The sequence below is a fragment of the Bactrocera dorsalis genome, chromosome 2, assembly GCF_023373825.1.
Source record: "Bactrocera dorsalis isolate Fly_Bdor chromosome 2, ASM2337382v1, whole genome shotgun sequence".
Classification (NCBI taxonomy): domain Eukaryota; kingdom Metazoa; phylum Arthropoda; class Insecta; order Diptera; family Tephritidae; genus Bactrocera; species Bactrocera dorsalis.
In genome coordinates, this window is record NC_064304.1 from 75,563,392 (window position 1) to 75,584,414 (window position 21,023).

The 21,023-nt window shown below is 35.6% G+C and overlaps 3 protein-coding genes across 9 annotated transcripts in view; 2 read left to right on the forward strand and 1 right to left on the reverse strand.

The window, feature by feature from the left end:
* LOC105226404 (dnaJ homolog subfamily C member 16) overlaps positions 1 to 21,023 on the reverse strand; it is a 623,397-nt gene that overhangs the window by 451,324 nt on the left and 151,050 nt on the right. For all 7 annotated transcript variants that reach the window (XM_049449953.1, XM_049449948.1, XM_049449946.1 and 4 more), the window contains one exon: positions 2,566 to 2,820. In XM_049449953.1, coding sequence (XP_049305910.1) covers positions 2,566 to 2,820 — 255 coding nt within the window. The remainder of the gene's footprint in view (positions 1 to 2,565; positions 2,821 to 21,023) is intronic.
* Positions 1 to 21,023, forward strand: part of LOC125776613 (uncharacterized) — a 217,393-nt gene that overhangs the window by 25,495 nt on the left and 170,875 nt on the right. The window lies entirely within an intron of this gene.
* On the forward strand, positions 15,864 to 18,248 carry LOC115065729 (uncharacterized). The gene is made up of 2 exons (XM_049450012.1): positions 15,864 to 16,321; positions 16,401 to 18,248. The coding sequence occupies exons 1-2, from the start codon at positions 15,949 to 15,951 to the stop codon at positions 17,774 to 17,776; spliced, it is 1,749 nt and encodes a 582-aa protein (XP_049305969.1). The 5' UTR covers positions 15,864 to 15,948; the 3' UTR covers positions 17,777 to 18,248.

Consider the following 21,023-nt stretch of genomic DNA (forward strand, 5'->3'; position numbering starts at 1 on the left):
AAAAGTAATGATGCAGTTCGATTCGTAGGACCCGAAAAAGGAGGAAAGCGTCGAATTCGGTCTTGTCTTTTTTTTTTGACAGTGTTATTATTAACGCGATTTGTGGGCGTAGAAATGATCCGATTACGCCCATCTACGAACTCGTAATCTTGACTAGTTTTAGGTGATACGTACAACCGTTAAGTGAACAACACTACAATACTCTGTAGCAACTGGTTTCTTAACCTTTTGGAAGAGTATAAATGAGAATAAACATTTGTCATGAGTGGCAATAAAAAATACCAAAAGAGTTAATAAAACACGAATGAAAAATGTCAAAAGAAAAAACCATTTGAGTTTTTGAAGGACTAAGGTAAGTTGACATAATTGAAATTTGAATTTGAAATTTTATTAATTTGTATTTAACTAATGTAGTGAAACCTCTATTTACAGACACCTGCAATTATTAGTTATTAATTTTTTAATTATTCGTAATTAATTATATTAATTGTTTTTTAATCTGTGTACCGGAGAGTAAAAAGAATCAAGTGCAACTTAAAATTGTGCTATATGAAAAGTAGGCGTGTTTATTGTCTGATTTCACTCATTTCACTCATTTTCACAACGTGACATAGAATTATGAAAAGATTTACATGTACTTATTTTTTTCAAAATCGGCCAGTCCGGTCTCGAGATATGGGAATTCACTAAAAAGTGGACGAACAACGTCCATCGTCTAATTTTTCCCCCGGCCCCCATAAAGCCTTGTCATACCGGCGGCAAATTTTTACGTCTCTGGCGCATTTGGTTAGTGATTTTTCGCGCTTTTAGTAGCTTTTAACAGTATCGTTATATTGGAAGTGAACGGGGTTTTCATCCGATTTCATCCATTTTCACACTATCGGTAGAGTTCTTGTGGTATTTGTGGTGGACGAAATTTGGATGTTGTAGCTTTAATGGTTTAGAAAATATATGTATTAAACTTATTAGAGTGCGGACCCTCGCCCGCTTTTTTCAAAAAGTCGCAGCTGCAATCTTCTGTGCCAAATTAGAGTTTTATATCTTTTTCGGTTAATGGCGATTTGTGGGCCTGGAAATGGTCCGATTACGCCCATCTACAAACTTGTACTTTTTTTTTTACTCAAATTACAATTTGCACGGTTGCGCACTGATCGATTCCATAGGTCAAAAATACATCGAGCTGCAGAACTTAATCGAGCGGATACAATCTTCTATAAGAGCGCACAGCTGCTGGTGTATGCTTATGATATTGATATCATTGGCTTTAATAACCGCGCCGTTTGTTCTGCTTTCTCCAGAATGGATAAGGCAGCGAAGCAAATTGGTATGGTATTGAACGAGGGGAAGACGAAACATCTCCGGGAAGAAGCAGAAGACCTCCACACCATTTTAAAGGCCAGGTGGAGAAGGTCTTAACTTCGCTTGGAGTCTCCAATTGACGCCAGATTGCGAAAAGAAGAAACGACTTGCGCGCTGTTGTTAATTCGGCTATAACCGCGCAAGCGGTGTCTATGCCAGTAAAGAAGATATAATAAATAAGTCATAATGTTTTAGCTTTATGGGATTTACGTATGGCTTTTAAAATGCGTTTTGAAATATCCCTGAATCTGACTTTTAATATCTACAGTAAATTAATTATGTTTACATACGTCTAGTTCTATTATTCTATGGCACTTTTGTTTGTTTTAAAGTGAATATATTTTGTGTTTTTTATACATATATTTAATACATATATCAAAAGATGTATATTTAACATTAAATATAGCATATCAAAATTTATTTTTACAAAAATAAATGCCAAAGCTTAAAATACGCCTAATTCATATCAAAAAAGTAATTAGAATAGTTTTTGATGTATTTATTATATTTTTGGCCTTTTTTTGCAATTTATACCCCCAGACGTCGACGGATACTCCCCACTCAATTTCTAGTATTATTTCCGGATATTCTGACCCACTAAGTCGATAAACAACCCTTTTAATGAAATTCGATGTTTCGAATATGGTTTTCCAATACCTTCCAGATATGTTGAATAGTTGAATAATTGCGAATTAACCCTTCACGTACAAGATACAATGTGTATTTATTCTGTTGGAAATTGATTTTGCCGCTATTAGCAGGCAATTTAAGAACACTTCGACATAAGCGTCGGCAATACTTGCAACAAAAGACAGGTAAAAAAAAAAATAGCAACACATCAAAACCTATTACTTTTGATTTATATAAATAATCATTATTGTACGTAAATTTTTTTGATATGAACTAGGCGCATTGTAAGCTTTAGTATTATTTTTTTCATTTGGGTAAAAAAAAAAATATTTTGATATTCCATATTTAATGTTAAATATGTATATTTTGAAATAGATATAAAACAAGACAAAATACTTAAAATATTATATTCGTTTTAAAACAAATAAACGTGTAGTAAATTAATAGAACTAGGTGTATGTAAACTTTATTGATTTATTGTAAGTTGGCTGCCAAATTTTAAAGTTAATATTTTAATCTGCTAGTAGATTATTTACCACATGTACTATAAATATGAATTAAAACAGTCTTACTTACCTTGACAAAAGTTTCGTAGCTGAATGTTTCACTTGTCCTCAGGAGTCTTTGGATGGTGTTGTCAATGTAACGTCTAGTTAAGTTTATAACTTGTTCATTAGAATCATATAGGTTGAAATCCATGTTAAGATGAGATCCCTTAACCCACTCGTATTTTATGTGAGTTTGATCATATCGCCAAATAATTACTATAGGACTCAGCTGGTCTGCTTCGGCTCCCTTGGAAATCGCGTTAATAAACTCCTTTTGTTTTTCCTATGAAATCAAAAAATATACTGACTTATTTTGATTAAATTAAAATAAATCGGATCAACATATTTATAGTCTATGCACTTTTCTTTTGTCACATTTTTTGTGTCTAATTTGTTTTTTTGGTCACTTTAGGTGGTGGTATAATAGTGAAACAAAATGGCCAAGCTCAGATAAATACAATATTCCAAAATGTACTTAGTACTCCTCTTGTTTACTGTATATAAGTATTTATAGTATGCTGACTAAAAATGTTTAATGTAGTACGATTGACGCCTTAGAAAAGAATCTCAAGCGCGTTATTGATGACATAGTTTCTCAATTGCAGCAAGGAGTGGTATATAAATAACGGTGGTATAACTTAACGGTTGATCCATGTAGAGGTAATTTTTTCAATAGCCCTTTTTGACAGATCACGCATAAGTCCTGTCATACTGTCCTGTTATTTTTGTTCAGTATTGTTTGGAATTTCATTAGCGTACCATCACCAATCTTGAGAGCCAGAATTTATTATTGGATAATATTCAAGACCACGTCCAGCACGCAGTGAAGAAAATATAGCAGCCGTAGCTGAGAGTCTACACAAAGACCGAAGCATCGGACTGACGTATGGAACGACTTTGCGCATTTTACGTCGAGATCTTAAATTGAAAGCGTACTAATAATATATAGCTATATTTTAGCTTGTGCAAGTCCAGTTTCAAACCAAATTTTGTTCAGCGATGAGGTCTGAACGAGTATATAGACCAGCAAAATTACAGCATTTATGAGATCCTAAAGAGATTCAAGAACTGCCATTTCATCCAGAAAAAACGATTTGGTGTGGTTTGTGGGTCGGTGGAATCAATGGTCCATATTTCTTCGGAAATAATGCCGGTGAAACCGTAACCGTTAATGGCGACCATTATCGCACAATAAGAATCGACTATTTGATGTCTTAACCTTTATGTGCTCGGTAGTCTACATTTGTAGCATTTTTGCAGAAAAAGTTGAGTAAAAAAAAATTTTTCATAACAACATGGTCTGAAATTTTCAGTAGCTTCCTAAAAATGAATTCTAAGCAGCTTTGGCCACTAACACGTAAATAAAATAGTTTACAGCACCCCCCCGACCCTACTTTTCAAAATGACCATCTCCTGGCGGTTAGTCTACAAATGTAGACAGCATATAAAATGTATGAAAATTCTCATCTCTCTTCCACTCAACTATAATTTTTTGAATGCGGTTTTTGAATAAGTAGGCTGTGCTTGCGTTACTGACTTTTCAGCGTATTTCGCAATAGCAATATTTGTTTTTGCAGTGATTTAAATTCAATATTTATATTGTGATGATCGGTTTTGCATTGCTTCTCAAGAATTTCTAGGTGTATAGTAATTTTCAATATTTGAAAAAAAACAACAATAAATATGTCTGGACATGCCTCAAACCGTCCGAAACGAGTCGTTAAACGGTAAGAGTATCTTTTTCCATGATATGGATGATATAAAAGAAAATTGTAAACACAGGCTAGGGTACGAAGAGCTTCAAACGAGCAAACGAGCAGAACAGTCAACCATTTTTGGCTTTCTCGAATCAAAATTTGCGTTGGTATCTTACGTGCCAAAAAAGGGAAAAGCTGTTATACTACTTCCAGTACGCCCTTGACAAATGCTATTGTACCTGAGAAGAAAAACAAGCCACAGAATATTCTTGACCACAACGCTACCAAAGGAGGCGTCAATGCAATGGACAATGCTTTCTGCATATTCCACTAAACCGAAAACTTTGTGTTGGCCTTTAGCAGTGTTTTTCAACATGCTAGATATAAGCGCTCTAGCCGGATTCATTATATATTCGGAAAGCAACGACCATATCCAACAAACAGACATACGACGAAAGTTCCTGCGATGCCTTGCACAGCTTTTCATGCCAACAACTGAACAGCGCTCTGAAAATCCAAGGGTATTAGGCCATGCTCCAACACGCCTGGCTATTGAAACGGCTCTCGCTAGTTCTCCTGTTTCCGGCACTATTGCGAACCACTTGTCTGATATTTCTAACGACTTTCAACCTACTGTTCGTTGTCAAAATTGTGAAGCTAGAAAGCGTAAAACCATACGCAAGATTTGCAGTTGGTGTAAAAAACCTGCATGTGACACACATGCCACAACACATACTTTGGGTAAATGTTGTACCATGAATGATATTTAAACATTTTCAACTTAAGTATGTATCTAAAAATTATATATTACATAATAAATATGCATTCAAGTATAAAACTCTTCGGGCCAGTGTTTTTGTTCATATGTTCACATAGTTTTCCATACAAATACATAACTGCTACAAATGTAGACTTCCGACCGCCAACGTAAGTTTACAATCCCGAGCACATAAAGGTTAAATGCCATCATCACGGATCAAACAATATAACACTTCGGTGAGCAAATAATGTAATTTTTTGGTCCGTTCGATTGGCCACTAGATCGTGTGTTACCACGCAGTTACAACTTTTTCCTGTGGGGATATGTAAAATCTAAAGTCTATGCAGATAATCTCGCTTCAATTCAGACTTTGGCGTGTCGTTCGCCAGTTACCAGTCGAAATGCTCGAACGAGTTATCAAAAGTTGGACTCAACGGATGGACCACCTAAGACGTAGCCGCTGCCAGCATTTGAAAGAAGTAATCTTCAAAAAATAAATGCTATACAATGTTTTTTTCAAATTATAATAAACATTACCCCTTAAAAATGTTTATGTGTTTTTCTTAAAAAAAAAAGTAGGAAATCTCAAAACGAATCAGCCTTTAGTACTTCTTGAAAACCACATGTCTCAAAAACACCCTTTACATAGGCTAAAAAATGTAAACATTGGTGCAGTCGTGCTATAACATTTCTACAGTACTAGACTGAAATAGAATACTGTTGTTGATCTCAAAGTGATAGCCTTGTTCTAAAAAATATCGTGAGAGTTCGGGGAACTTTGTTGGGTGAAAGTTAAATGAAATTTACTGAGTTAGCTTTATAATTGCCATCTCGGGAAAATGGGTAGGTGTTATCATTCACGAATTTTAATAGACGAAAAATACGTGCATGTGATGTATTCTTGCATCAAAAATACAAATTTGTTCAACTTTCAGGACACAATCATAAACTGATCAAACTTAATAAGAATCTCAACGGTGAACGCATACGTTAATTTTTATAATGTTCAAATGTTAAGCTATAAGAATAAGAAAAAGAAAAGAAAGTATAAATCAGCGAAGTGAATAAAATTTTAAAGTTTACATTTTTCAAACAAAATATATTTTTTTTATTGAGACCATATTTCAAAGTATTTATGAAAGTAATTTTAAAACAAAAAATAAGTTATCAAATTCTTTAATATTCACAATGTCTATAATTTCGTGTAGCTGGTTGACCCAATCGTTGTTGCATGGAGTTGGCGAGCTTCAAACACTTATTTCACACACATCATTAGATATGGATTTTGCGCTGCCACTTTTGTTATATGAATAAATATCCAATTTAATGGCTATATATCATAGGCATATGATTCCATAGATTCCTTATTATATCAATTTATCTACATATATTCCCTTCTACCTTCACTCAACTTTACGATGCCCAAACTTTTAAATTTCCTTCACCGTGCTTTACGATATTTTTGGTATATCTTAGGTTAACTTCTTGGTTTTTCTCTCGACGAATGTTTTTCCATCAGAACCAAATCAAAAATTTTAATCTTTTTATTTGTGACTATGAGCGAATTATAAACATGCTTTAATATTATTTTCCCACAAAGCGGTTTTTTCTGCAAACAAATTCCTTTCATTTAAACGTCTCTGCACTAGTTATGCCACATATGTTAAACCACAGAGGTCCCGGAGGAGGTATAATAAATGAAATCTGCTTGGGGTGTGGATACACCGGCCCGTTCCATGAAGTATACTTTAGAGCAGGTCTGCTATTAGTCGACTTTCAGGACGAGAAGACGGCCACCTGACTAGCGGAGATCGCTCCGAAGCTGGAGGTTTAGCAAGGTCCAGTCCTGTGCGCGAAGAGATACCGCCATTGAATAGCATGATGGCATGGAAGGTAGTCGCGAGCAGCGTCGAGGGGTTGGTGAGGACGGTGATCTCTCATGTGTCCTTTAGAACCTACACCATGCGACGGCAGTCTCGGCTGGGTCTTTAGAGAGGTAAGAGGTCTCAATTCGAGGAAAAACAAGATAATTTGGGATCGCTCTAGAGAGACCCCGTTCCTGTCTAGTGGTTAGAAACGATTTAGACTTCTTCTGTGTTCCAGCGTTTCTAACACAAGATCTAGTTATTAAATAAAACTGCACACTGTAATATTAATACGCCGATTATAGATTCAGGACATGGTAATATTATAATTGATGGAACTCATCTAGTAAATATCTAAACTATTGGAGGAACTACTTCGTCCAATTTAACTGATCGACACAAATAATTATCATATTCACGACCAAGAAATAAAAGACTTTATATATGGATACGAAAGAATTCATGTATTGGAATCACAAACTATGTATCAATTTGGCAATATTTAAAAATTGCAAAAATTAATGATTCCCTTCGAAGAATATCCTATTAGGAATACATTTACATATATTAATATCCATAATTATATTAAGTATTTAAACTACTATAAAATTGTATGGTAAATATTGAAAAATTATGTATCAGAAACAATTAAAAACGTATTTAATCAAACACTAATTAATACTGGAATGCAGAACCTCATCAGTAAAGTCACCAAAGGAGAGAGCACACATTCACTACACATGTAGCACATATGCCATATACGTTAAACCAGTCTGAATAAATGTTGAGCCAATTTATTGGGGAATACAAACAATGTATTAAACGTTTCAATTTGCACTCACACCCGCGCGAGGGTTTAAAAAGAAAAACACAGTGTTTTTATGAAAAGTACAATATATTTATAATTATTATTTATTTAACAAACGGTTCTGTGCGATATTACATAAAATTGTGTTCGAATCAAATTACTCTCCAATGGTTTGGATCGCTATAAGTCGGCGCGGGTGGCTCGGAGCCAAAGGTAGTGTTTCGCGAATGGAATGTTGATGGTCGAAACGTGAGGAACAAAATCGTGTGGAAAGGTGTCGACGCGGCGCAGTATCGGACGAATGTGTCCGCCATCCTCTTGCCCAGCCTATTTGTTAAGTGGGATGTAAAAGTGTGGTGAGTTGTGTTGTGTGGTGATGTATGAGTATGCTGTCATCGGAAGTGTTGTATTAGTGTGTGCCAGTTTTTTCGGAAGAGGAGGCAGATGCTTAACTCATTTAAAATTGCATGAGTCATAATCACAAACCACAATATTCCACAGCTTATCGCCTGCACACGCACTACATGTCTCAACCAATCGTTCTGTGCGAACGTTTCTAAAGTAATTATTGCATTTTCATTTATACAATAAATGAAACGATCCCTCTGGATCTAACAAATATATATTTTTCTATTTTTCAACCAACGAGAATATCAGCTCTTCATTTTCTAACAATTATTTTATCCTCGTGGGGGGTTGTTTTGCGTGGCGGCGTCTTTCGAATCATGTTTTGAATTAACATATTGGAGCATTCTTAACATTTTTGATAGCATTGTACATAATTTTACTGGAACATTTAACTATATCAGCAATATTTTATTGGTTTGTACCATTTTTATTAAGGTCCCAAATTATAATTATTTTTTTAAATTAACGTATTTTCCTCTTGCCGTTTATTACAATTTGTAATAATATAAACTATTAAATACAACTTCACAACCGAGAGTAGTTATTTGTTAGACCAAATTATGACCGCTAAACCATTGTCAAAGTATGAATGCAATCTCTGTCATAGCTGTATACTTTATTACATAGGATTTTACTATTGGTTATAAATCTAAATTTAACCTAAACTAATTATTATATCACTGCTTATAAAATCAAAAACCTTTTTATCACGAACATTACAAGTTCCTTGGATTAGGCTAGTTGTAATTTTATTTGGATTAAAAAAAGTAAAAAGATATACAGTGAAACCTCCAACAAGGGGATATTGACGGTTCCACAATTTTTTGTCTGGGGATGTCTTCTTATAGGAGAGAACGAATAGAAATAATTGTTTTTTTTAACGGGTTGTGAAGAGCTAAATACGATAGAAACCTATTGTTTTATTACATCGCAAAAACTACGTAGCGATAAAGCGCGAGTCACTATTCAAGCGTTCAGGGTTTTAATTTGTTGTGATAAAGTGCCCTTTTGATGCTAAAAATTGCGATATAAATATTGAAGTTTTTTAATAATAACTTTGATCATAATAAGGAGTTACAAAAAAATCTCGACTCCCTTGACTCCAGTCTGATTTAAACAAAATATGTTTGCATATGTGTAGTTACACCATCTCGCAACGCTGTAACTTTTAACAGCGCTGACAAATCGGCTAATGTCATACCGCGTTAGAAGCGTCATTCGAAGACAATTTATACCATGGAACAGTACACTCCAAAAGAACGCGCTGAAATTGTTCAGCTTTATATTCAAAATAACTTTTCAATTGTGTTAACTCAACGTGCGTTTCGCAAAAAAAATACAGTGAAAAGTGCTCCAGTTAAGAACACAATTAAGTCTTTATACGCAAAATTTGTGAACACCGGTAATCTCAGTAATGCCAGTCATGCATCCAGACAACGCACAAGACGTTCTGATGAAAATATCGAAGCTGTACGAGCCAGTATTGAGGAGACTCCATCGACATCGAGTTATCGCCGCTCTCAGGAATTAGACATCTCTCGCACCACTCTCCGACGCATAATTCATAAAGATTTGAAGATGTTTCCATATAAAATTCAAATGGCACAAAAACTAAACCCAGCTGATTATCCGCGACGCCTTAATTTTGGCAAATGGGCCATCGAAATGGCTGAAAACGAACTTGACTTTTGGCGAAAACTCATCATGTCAGACGAGGCACATTTCTCGTTGAATGGAGGCGTAAACAAGCAAAATTGCCGATTTTATGCCACCGAAAATCCTCAATTAATTGAAGAACAGCCTCTTTACGACCAAAAAGTAACAGTTTGGTGCGGTGTTTGCGCGAATATGATCATCGGACCGTATTTTTTCGAAGACGATGATGGAGCCACGACAACAGTCAATGGTGAGCGTTATCGAGCCATGATAACGGATTTTGTGATACCCATTATTCGCGAAAATTACATGGATAACTTCTGGTTTCAACAGGACGGGGCTACATGCCATACAGCTCGACCAACAATCAATTTATTGCGACCATTTTTCCCCGGGCGATTGATATCGAAAAATGGTGATGTTGACTGGCCACCGAGATCACCAGATTTGACGCCACCAGACTTTTATTTGTGGGGTTATTTGAAATCCAAGGTATACGCTAATAAGCCAAAGACCTTAGCTCATCTGAAAGCCAACATTCGACGTGAAACAGCCGCCATATCATCCGAAACATTGGCCAAAGTCATGGAAAATGTCGAAAAAAGAGTGCATTTAGCTGTCAAAGCTAAAGGTGCCCATTTACGCGATCTAATTTTTAAATATTAGCTGAAACAAATCCCCTTGGACCAAAATAAATTATTTTTGAAATGAACAAAAAACATTGTTTTCTTTTGTTCTTTTTTTTTAGAAACAAATGGGTCAACTTTAAATGGCCTACCCTGTATATGTATACGAGGGCTGCTATATATATTTCTGGCCTAATAATGAAAATAGGAATATTTATCAACGAAAAAGGTTTTTTTTTTTTGTTTTTTTTTCGTTGGATTTGGCTCGTCTTGAAAGACCCACACGGTCGATTGCTGTTTTGTTTCGGGCTCATACGCATAAATCCATGATTCGTCACCTGTGACGATCTTATAAACGTCTTTTGAAGCACCGCGATCGTATTTTTTCATCATGTCTTTACACCAATCCACACGAGCCTTTTTTTGAGTGATTGTCAAATTGTGCGGGATCCAACGAGAACAAACCTTTTTTACGGTCAGGTGTTCATGCAATGTCGAATGTATGCTGGTGGGAGAATTGCATAGGCATGTTTCTATCTGAAGGTATGTTACATGACGGTCTTGCATTATCAGTTCACGTACGGCATCGATGTTTTCTGGCACAACGGCTGTTTTTGGACGACCTTCACGGAATTCGTCTTTGAGCGAGCGTCGGCCACGATTGAATTCGTTGTAACAGTTTTTCACAGTGCTATAGGATGGTGCTTCATAGCCATACAAAGATTTTAGTTCATCGATGCACTCTTGTCGTGATAATCCACGTCGAAAGTTGTGAAAAATGATCGCACGAAAATGTTCACGAGTTAATTCCATTTTTTGGTCGAGATGAATTTTTTAATTCCCTGTAAATAAAACAATCCACGATTAAATGACAAAACGTTCTGAGTGATGTTATGCTAAAAAATGTCAAACTTTCCAATGGAAATGTCAGATTGCACCTGGCAACACTTAGTGTTGCCTAGTCCAGAAATATATATAGCAGCCTATGTATGTTAAAATTTTCTTCCGAAATCTTCCGAATACTCGTACAGATCTAACTTCATTTTTGTCGCAACGCGTCACTAAAATTTTCTTAGACAAATAAAAAAAAGGTACAAAATAAAAATTTTGTGATTAAAACAAATCCAATGCAAGCGTTTTTGTCATGTCAATTGTCCCTCTGCAATTGGTTGCTACTTTAAAGGAATCTAAGAATAACATTATTGTTTTGAAAATTCTCGGACTTTATTTCCGCATTTTCGCATACCATTAATGGTAGAATTTTGTCGAGAAATATTAGCATCAACACTTCATATTAAATGCCATGTTGAGAACGAAATTAAATCTTTTAAACCTCACTCCCGCATGAGCGGGCTAACCGTTGATTATAAACTGTTCTTCACAATGATAGATGGCAAGATTGTAAATATGTTTTAAGTGATGTTTAATCAGCTCAGCGTTTCTATTTGTGCAACCTCACTCAAACAAAGTTCAATGACTTGAACTTAGTTTTCCATGCAGAAAATAAAACTCTTTATCTATTTACGGGCTATCTACACAACACAGATAAAATGTTTTCAATGTTTTTTACACATACATATGTAGCTAACAAAAGAAAAAACCAAGCGGTAATCCAAGATGCATTCAGAAAGGTTTTATTGTTGATCGTCAATGCAAATGATGGAAATACTTTTTTTAGAAAATAGTATACACCCACGCTGAGTTAATTTGCAGGGTGTACATAACTTTACAAACATTATCTAGAGGTTTTACTCTTGATGCAAAAAAATTTAGGGAATAGTGTTTAAAATTATGTCATTCTGTACACCTGGTATCCGACCCATACTTCGGAAAATTTTAAGGAGTATTCTAGTCTAGAAATTTAAACAAATCGAAATTGGTTTTTTTTTATATTTTCAAAGTTTAACTATTCAAGAATACGTGTACAAGAGGATTTTTCAAAATTCAAATTATTTTCGGAGATATAGGCATTTTTCTGACCCGGCATCCAAACTGGTTCGGCCGGAACGCGAAACTTTAAACGCGTTTTTCTCAAAACTGACTTTTTCGGAACGATTCCCACGATTTCTCAGGTTCTATTGAACCGATTTACTTCAAATTTTTATAAAGTCTTCTTTGTAGGCTTGTCTATGGTTGGAACTAGCCCCATCCCCAAAAAAATTCGAAAGAGTCAGAAAAAGTGATCCAAAAACACTTTTTTTTTAGGCAGTCGCCATTTTGTGAAAAATTGTTTTTCCCACTTTTCCGTAGTTCCGACCATTGCGACATTATTCTAGATTAATAATCTTTTTTTCTTTTTGGTTTCAGATAACTAGGAGGGTTGAAATCATGGGCATGGTCACGTGGAAATTTTTAGAGACCCCCCACTTCGTCAGCTCATAATTTTTGAATTTTTTTACTTTTTACTCTTCTAAAATTAACAAATAACTTATAAAAAAATGGATGGTAAAAATATTAATTGCCTCTTTTTTTCGACACTTTAAAAATGACCTGAAATTCATGCTTCTAGACTAGAATACCCCCTTAATGCACGGGCACCAAATAATCTCCCACGTACAATTTCCAATTGGGCAATTATCCGAGAATGCTCAAGAAGCCCGAGATAAACATTTGAGGCAATATCGCAGTAGATCCGGCCGAAAGACTTCAAAAAACGACAATCTGTGTGGTGTCCTCAACCCGCTCTTGGTATCTTCGGATCCACTAATTTCCAGCATACAAAAATCGTCAGAAACTGTTTTCCGAAGCTATACGAATTCTTAAATCTCAGGAAGTGTCGTTCAAGACCCAGAATTTGATTGACGAAGAAGTTGACAAAGACAAAGAAATCGGCGAAGAATTCGATGAGGAGAATTTAGACTTCGACGAAAAAAGCCACGAAGAATTGCTGGCGAATTCGTTGATGAATTAGACGAAGACTTGTTCGAACAATCTAACTAGAGTTATATTTCGTTTGTCATGTAGTGGACATTTTTTGGTCCGTTCTTTTTTGATTTTATTTTTAATTTCGGAAAATTAGTAGTGAATTTGTAATCAACGGCCTTAAAAATATATTATTATGTAAACTGATTTTTAAATTCATAAATCAATTTTTGGAGAAAGTGATCGGCCATATTGGATTCTCCATTTTGAATTTTTATCGAACTAGTATCGAATTCTTAACAGTGACGCCGAAAATATAAGAGACTCATTGACAAACAAGCAAGGATAAGTTTTTCATTTGTTGCCAAGTTTTTATGATAGCGGTGCCATATAATAAACATACTGAACTGTTCTAGTTTGCTAATTAAAAATATTTATAAAATTCAACCAATTTTTTTAATTTGAAATTATTTGATATTATATCTACACTGGTTAATACTTTGTGGAATAACCGTTATTCTTATACACAGCTTCACATTTGCGTAGCAAGCTATATATTAACCTTTGGCATCTGTCCACAGGAATAGAGTTCTTTGCTTTCTCTACTCCTGCCCAAAGCTCTTTACAATTTTTAAATCTTCTTTGCCCAACTTTTTCTGTAACATCATTCCACAAGTTCTCCATCGGGTTTAGATATTGGACCGAAGCTGATCGTAATGAAGAAGCACTAGCTGATATCACGATGTTGTATATTTAGATCCACCAATAATTTCGGACACACATTGGAATCGCTCATGGAAGCCTATGAGAATAAAGGTTTGACACGCAAGGTGGCACTGTTGAAGCAATTGGTACAAGTCAAACTGCCAGACTTGGAAACTATGGAAGAGTATGTAAACTCAATGGTTATGACAACATTTAAGGTGAGAAACGTAGGTCTAAAAATTGAAGACGAACTAACCGCAGACAGCTCACCGCGTTGAGCTAAAGGTTTGCAAGATTAGTGACAAAAGCAAAGTACCAAATCAACGACAACGATGAACAACGAAAGTAGCGTAGCTGCAGGTAAGGAGGGGCCAGGAGTTAAACTGCATGAATGGTGCCAGCTTGAAGTGGTACCTGCGGCACCTGCGAGAGGGGTGACTCCTGAGGTGGCGGAGGTTTTGGCCAGGAGCAGGGTCAGGGGAAGCAGTGTATCCCATGCGAATGAGCGTAGCAGCAAGACCGCGTCCGATCGCGCGAGTTACGTCGCCGTCGTTGCAAGCCAAATCGCTGCCGACGTCGCCGTCAACCCCACTTCCCCATTGACTGGTCTGCATAAATGTAACCAAAGCATAAAATACAATCAAAGCATATTTAAACACAAGTAACACAATACCTACTAAATTTCATATTTTTGCATATCTCTTTCCTACGGTGGTCATGTTACGAAAATTGCAATAATGCTCTACATTATGAAATGCCAACTAAAAAAATTTTTTAAGTGAAGAATTAGACTAAGAAATTTCAGTTTTATTCAATAAAAGTCTAGAAATAATTTGGACACTGAAGTGTATGGTTGTTTTAATCACATTTCTAATTTCTGGCGCAGTCGAACGGCGTACAACTTCAAAGAATTGTACGGAATCACAGTTCTAACGCTTACCGAAAAATATTCTAAAGAATATAAAAACAAACTCTTTTACAAATCAATTTAAGATATTAAGTGAAAAAAAAAAATAAAAACAACAAACTCAGTAACAAATCAATGTAAAATATTCGAAAAAATGAACAACCAAGAACAACAACAACTCCCGGTCACGGAGCTTCGGAAATGGGGAGAATGATTTAACATCATTCCTACGGGAGGTCGACTTGATACTTCCTCTATTTAATGACAACACAGCAATACATTCTGGAAAGACACATCAAAACCAAAATACAGGGGGATGCACTCCGGGTTATCCAGATCGTGAGCGAGGCGGCAACATTAGGGTGGCTCTTATTTTTCAAGTACAATTTTTTTCTTGTGCTACCCCTCAATTTAGTTCCTTTTTATAAAAAAATCAGATGAGCGAAATTTGAAGTTAATCCGATAAGTTTAAAGTGTGCCCCTTGGCCCTCAAAAATACAAAATAAACGAAAATTCAAATAAAAAATCAATTTTGTTTCTTGGTTTCAAAAACTTGTACAGAGTTATCGCCCAAATTAGGTCCGGGGGAAAATTGCTTTGTTTTACTGCAAAAAGAAAGTGAAAAAGATTCGTAAAAGTATGTTCGCATTGCAGCGAAAACACGCTTTCCGTGTTTTCAGCTGAAAACCTAATTGAAAACATGGTTTTCGTCATGTGTTAACTGTCAAATGCATAGCGTATTTTCAGGATGTTTTCACCAAAATCAGAACGAAAACGCAGTTTATTGTGAATTACTAAGGAGTATTGTGAATTGAGTGGATGAAAATAACTATTTACGGTTATTGTGCGTTTTTTTTAATTTTGGGTGTGCTTCGTGTATTGTGAATTGAGTGGATGAAAATATCAGTCTCCTATAACATTCGAAGTGAACACATACGGTAGCACAATGTCAACTCCTAGATTACGAGAGAAAATTTATCTTCTTGGGCATTACTCGAATGAAATTGTTGGAAGTAAACTGCCATCGGTGAAACAAGTGTTAAACGTTTTCTTTTTCAATTTGCGAGTGTGTAAGTTAACCGTACGGGGAAGTGCCTCACTAGCTGTGCGGGAAGCGATGATATATTGGGAAAAAGCACGAATTCCGACGCAAGAGTTAAGGAATTGTATACCAAAGTTGGAAGGTCTGTATCAACAATGGAGGCAACTTCAAAAACATGCTGGAAGATTGTCGGAGGTTCATAAGAAAAAAGAAACAGATTTCCTTGAAAAACTTGAGGACCTTTTTGATATAGCACACGCCAATGCTTTGAGTATCATTACCATTGAAGAAGATAAACAGTTCTTAATCAGTCAGCGGTTGAGAGGACGGCCAGGGTTTATGTATGGAATTGATTACCAGCTAATTGCGAAAGAAGCACGAGTTTCTGAACGAAAAATGCAAGAGATGAAGAGGAAAAAGCGAAGCGATCATGAAATGCAACCACTGAGTAAGTATCGATTGTGTATATAAATATTTATGGATTTGTACATATGTTTTCATTTGATTAAATTTTTCAATTTTTTCAGCTCAACCTGCTATGCTCATGACGTCTAGTTCAAGCAGTAGTGAAGATTTAGATTTCTGTGATTTGGAGGAAGTTCCGCGAGTCTCAAAAGATTTATCACCACAAGCAAAAAGGAAAAGGGGGCGTCGAACAATAATCACTCCTAAGCTTGCTGCTGCCTTGGATAAGTGCAAGATCAGTGACAGAAATGCTGTTCATATTCTGGTAGCTGCCATCGAAGCGCTTGGTTATAATGTTGAAAATTTCGCTATCAACAGGTGCTCTATTCACAATTTTCGAGAGAATCTTCGCGAACAAAAAGCTGCTGAAATCAAAAATATTTTCAAGGATAGGAAATTGCACGCTGCTACCTTGCATTGGGATGGTAAACTACTTCCAGCATTAACGGGTAAAGAGACAGTAGACCGACTTTCTGTAATTCTTTCAAATTGTGGTACTGATCAACTTCTTGGTGTACCGGCATTGCAATCGGGGAATGGAAAAGAACAAGCAACAGCTGTTTGTGAAACTCTTGCGGAATGGGGCCTTCAGGATTACGTAAAAGCATTAGTTTTTGACACAACAGCATCAAATACAGGCGCTTTTAAAGGTGCATGTGTTTTGATTGAAAACTTTCTGGAAAAAGATCTCTTGTATTTACCCTGTCGGCATCACATGTACGAGATAATTTTAAAAGCAATTTATGAGGAAAAGATGGGGAAAACTACAGGCCCAACTGTACCAATATTAAAAAAGTTCCAAACTGCTTGGTCTGGAATTAACGTTAATAATTTTAAAACCGGAATCGAGCATGAAAAGGTCAAGGAAAATTTGGATCCGGTCGACGTATCTCGAATTCTTGATTTTGTACAAGACGCTTTGCAAGAACAACATCCCAGAGAGGATTATAGAGAATTTTTAGAATTGACTGCTATTTTTCTTGGCACAACACCGCCTCGTGGAGTGATCTTCCGAGTACCAGGGGCTATCCATCATGCAAGGTGGATGGCAAAGGCTATTTATTGCTTGAAAATATTCATGTTTCGCGATGAATTTAAGTTATCACCGCATGAAGAAAATGCTATTTGTGATATTTGCATTTTCCTAATCCGTGTATATGTCGAAGCGTGGTTTTGTGCTCCTTCTGCAGCCAAAGCCCCATATTTAGATTTCAGTGTTCTTTCAACACTTTATAAATATCAGAATATTGATAGTGACATCTCCCGTGTGGCTTTACAAAAATTAAAAATCATTTGTGGTATCTATCTCCTGAACCCATCGCCTTCGCGTTCTTTGACTCTAATTTGTCTTCTGAATCAAAAAGAAAAATGGTCAGTGCACTATATCGTGAAGCAGATATATCAGAAGAAAATACCAAAAAGATTAATGTGCAAATAAATCAAATCCCAGAAATAATGAACAATGGAATCGAACAATTTGTTTCTAATAAAACAAGGAAATTTTTCACTAGATTCGATTTAAGTGACGAGTTCCTTAACATAGATCCTTCGCAGTGGCACAAAAATGAAGATTTCATTAATGCTCTAAATCTAGTTAAGAAACTGAAAGTTGTAAACGATCCGGCGGAAAGAGGCGTGAAACTAATGGAGGATTACAATAATTTATTTACCAAAAACGAGGAACAGAAGCAGTATGTGCTTCAGGTTGTAAATGAGTACCGTCAAAAGTTTCCAGATAGCAGAAAACAAACTTTATCGATGAATAAGGATTTTTAATTCATCATGAAATTTTCTTTTGTAAATTATTAACCTTTCTTTATTTCAAATTTGTATGTTATTATTTTGTAAATATTTTCTTACCATTATTTTTTCTAATAAACTGAAATGAATTGAAGAAAAAGTTTTATAGAATTATATGTATAAGCTAAATATAATATGGATAATAATTAATAAATTATAAAAAATAATTAATTATTTAATATTTATTACTTAATAATCTTTATGAATACAAATTATATATGATTTAATATAATTTAACAGTAAGAATTCTTGCTAGTTACTTACTCAATAAACATTTTTTGGAACAAAAAAACAAATAATTTGATTTTCATGTGATTTTCGGTTCATTTTGGATTTTTAAGGGCCTAGGGGCACACCTTACCCTTATCCGATTGACACCAAATTCCATAGAGCTCTTTTTTTCATAGAATGGAACCAAACTGAAGGGTAGCCCACGAAAAATTATTAAAAATTGTAAAAAGTGCTATATAAGAGCCACCCTACGGCAACATGGAATGAAATTAAACTGGAACTGATCAAAAACTTTGGAGTTCGAGAAACGTATAGTCAACTCCTTCATCGACCAATACGAGGAAGAACTACAACGTAAGTTAATATTATTACTGTTTAAATGAGTTACACGTCCACCCCCTCTACTCGGTAAGACTGGCGCATCCTAATGTAACAGCACAACTCACCACACTTCTACATCCATCAACCTACTCAACAAAAAGGATGGGAAAAAGGATAGCGGGCTCAATTCGTTAAAAACAATCCGTGCTAAACATTCGACCAACACATTCGTTTACACACAGCGCCGCGTCGACACCGTTCGCCAGCACCTCCAATCAATTCGATCTACATGTACGGGCCGCACATTTACATTCGCTTGGATACTGCGCCGCGTCAACACTTCTATTGACTCCGATCGACAGCGTTCCGCCCGCACCGATTTGCGGCGATCCTTTGGACATTAAAGCGCTTCGTTGCACACGGTTTATCAAACACAGTGGAACATTAAATTTGTTAAAACATTTAATTTATAATTTAACCTTAAAATAACATTGTAGTAGGTTGGATACTTTAACAATAAATTGCGTGGTCATTATAAACTTGAAAAAAAAAAAACATGAACAGTTGGTTGCCCAATTTATTGGGAAACATCCACCACTTCATTCTTAGCTTAATTTTGTTAAGTAAAACACACTGTTAATTGTGAAATATTAGTCACGGTAAACGGTCAACTTTATTGAAAATTTCACATATGTATATACAAAATATATATTTCCCAGGATCGCTGAGAATCTATTTATATTCCCGTAGCACACAGGATTGATGTTGGGTTGAAGAGCAAACGACTGGTATCGAGCTGGAACCGTAAGACGAGGGTTTAATCGCACTATATTATAGCACGCGGGTTAGGTGTTGGTAAACGAAAAGTTGTGCTTTCGCGGCGCAGTGTAGAGTCGAATGTTGACGTGCGAATTGTTAATGTCGAATTGAGTCTTCCATCCCGATGTCCATCCTTTTTGCTGAGTGGGTACATGTGTGGTGAGTTGTGTTGGTGTTGTGTGGTAATGTGAATGTATGGTGCCATCGGATGTGGTGTATGTGAGTTCGTCCTTAGGGTGCGCCAGTTTCTCCCGGGTAGAGTGGGGGGAGGCTTTACTCATTTAAACAATTACAATTTAAGAAACATACTAGATAAAATGAATGATAAGTATAACGAAGATTCGGAGAAACCATTAGAGTTCTCCCCAAACATTAATGAGTCTCTTATTCTAAAAACATTCTTGAGCAACATATCGCCACACTTATCTTCAATAGTGTATGCGAGAAATGTAAACTCGCTTATATTAGCTTACTACACCCTAGAAGAAACAGGCTTAATAAACTATAACAACAACGGTACAAGGAATTATTTTTACAATAATAATTATAATAAGAATAATAATAACAACAACAATAATGATAAGAATGACATGAGAGACAATCTTAACACCAATAGAATGCCCAATAATAATAGATTCACCAATACGTCGAGGAGCAGAAATTTTGCTAATCGCTTTAAATCAGGAGTAACAAGACATAACGATAGGCAATGGTTCAACTCCAATAATAGTATTAGGCAAAACAGAAACTCAGGACAAAACCGACAACACACAGTAACAATCAAGTACAACCTATGGAAGTTGATCATATTCAAGAATCAAATTTTCTATTGCAGGGTCACAATCAGATTTACACGTTCAGGTTACACGTTTTAATGATAGGAATTTTGACGCCATAATAGGACAAAATATCCTGAAACCAATCATTAACTTAGGAGAAAGTTTTATAGAAATTAATAAAGTGAAAATACATTTTATAAATAAATGCCCCTTCAACAACGAGGAAATCCACAATATTGAAAGCTACCCAGAGGACTACTCTATTGCGGAAATCGTAAACAAAGTATATCATGAAAATATGAATGACGAGGAAGTAAATAAACTAAAAATGTTAGTGAAAAAAAATTACAACAACGGACAAACCATCTTACGCAAAAATATATCGCTATCCCCAAATACATGAGAAGGAAATACGGAAACAAATTAAGGATATGCTAGAACAGGGAAAAATACAGGAAAGTAATTCACCATATAATTCACCCCTTTGGATAGTACCGAAGAAAATAGACAATTCTGGAAATGGAGGCTAGTCGTCGATTACAGGAGCCTTAAAGAAATCACTGTTAATGATAAATTCCCGATACCAAATATAGATAGTATTTTAGAGAAACTAGGAAGCGCTCAATACTTCACAACCCTGGATCCTGCAAAAGGATTTCACCAGGTTCTAATTAAAGAAAGCGATAGAGAGAAAACAGCATTCTCAACTTCTTTAGGACACTATGAATTCATCAG

Excerpts from the sequence above, each read along its gene's own strand:
- LOC115065729 (XM_049450012.1), top strand. The coding sequence starts at position 15,949 with ATGATATATTGGGAAAAAGCACGAATTCCGACGCAAGAGTTAAGGAAT. Across the intron at positions 16,322-16,400 it reads TCATGAAATGCAACCACTGA|CTCAACCTGCTATGCTCATG; the intron begins GTAAGTATCGAT and ends CAATTTTTTCAG.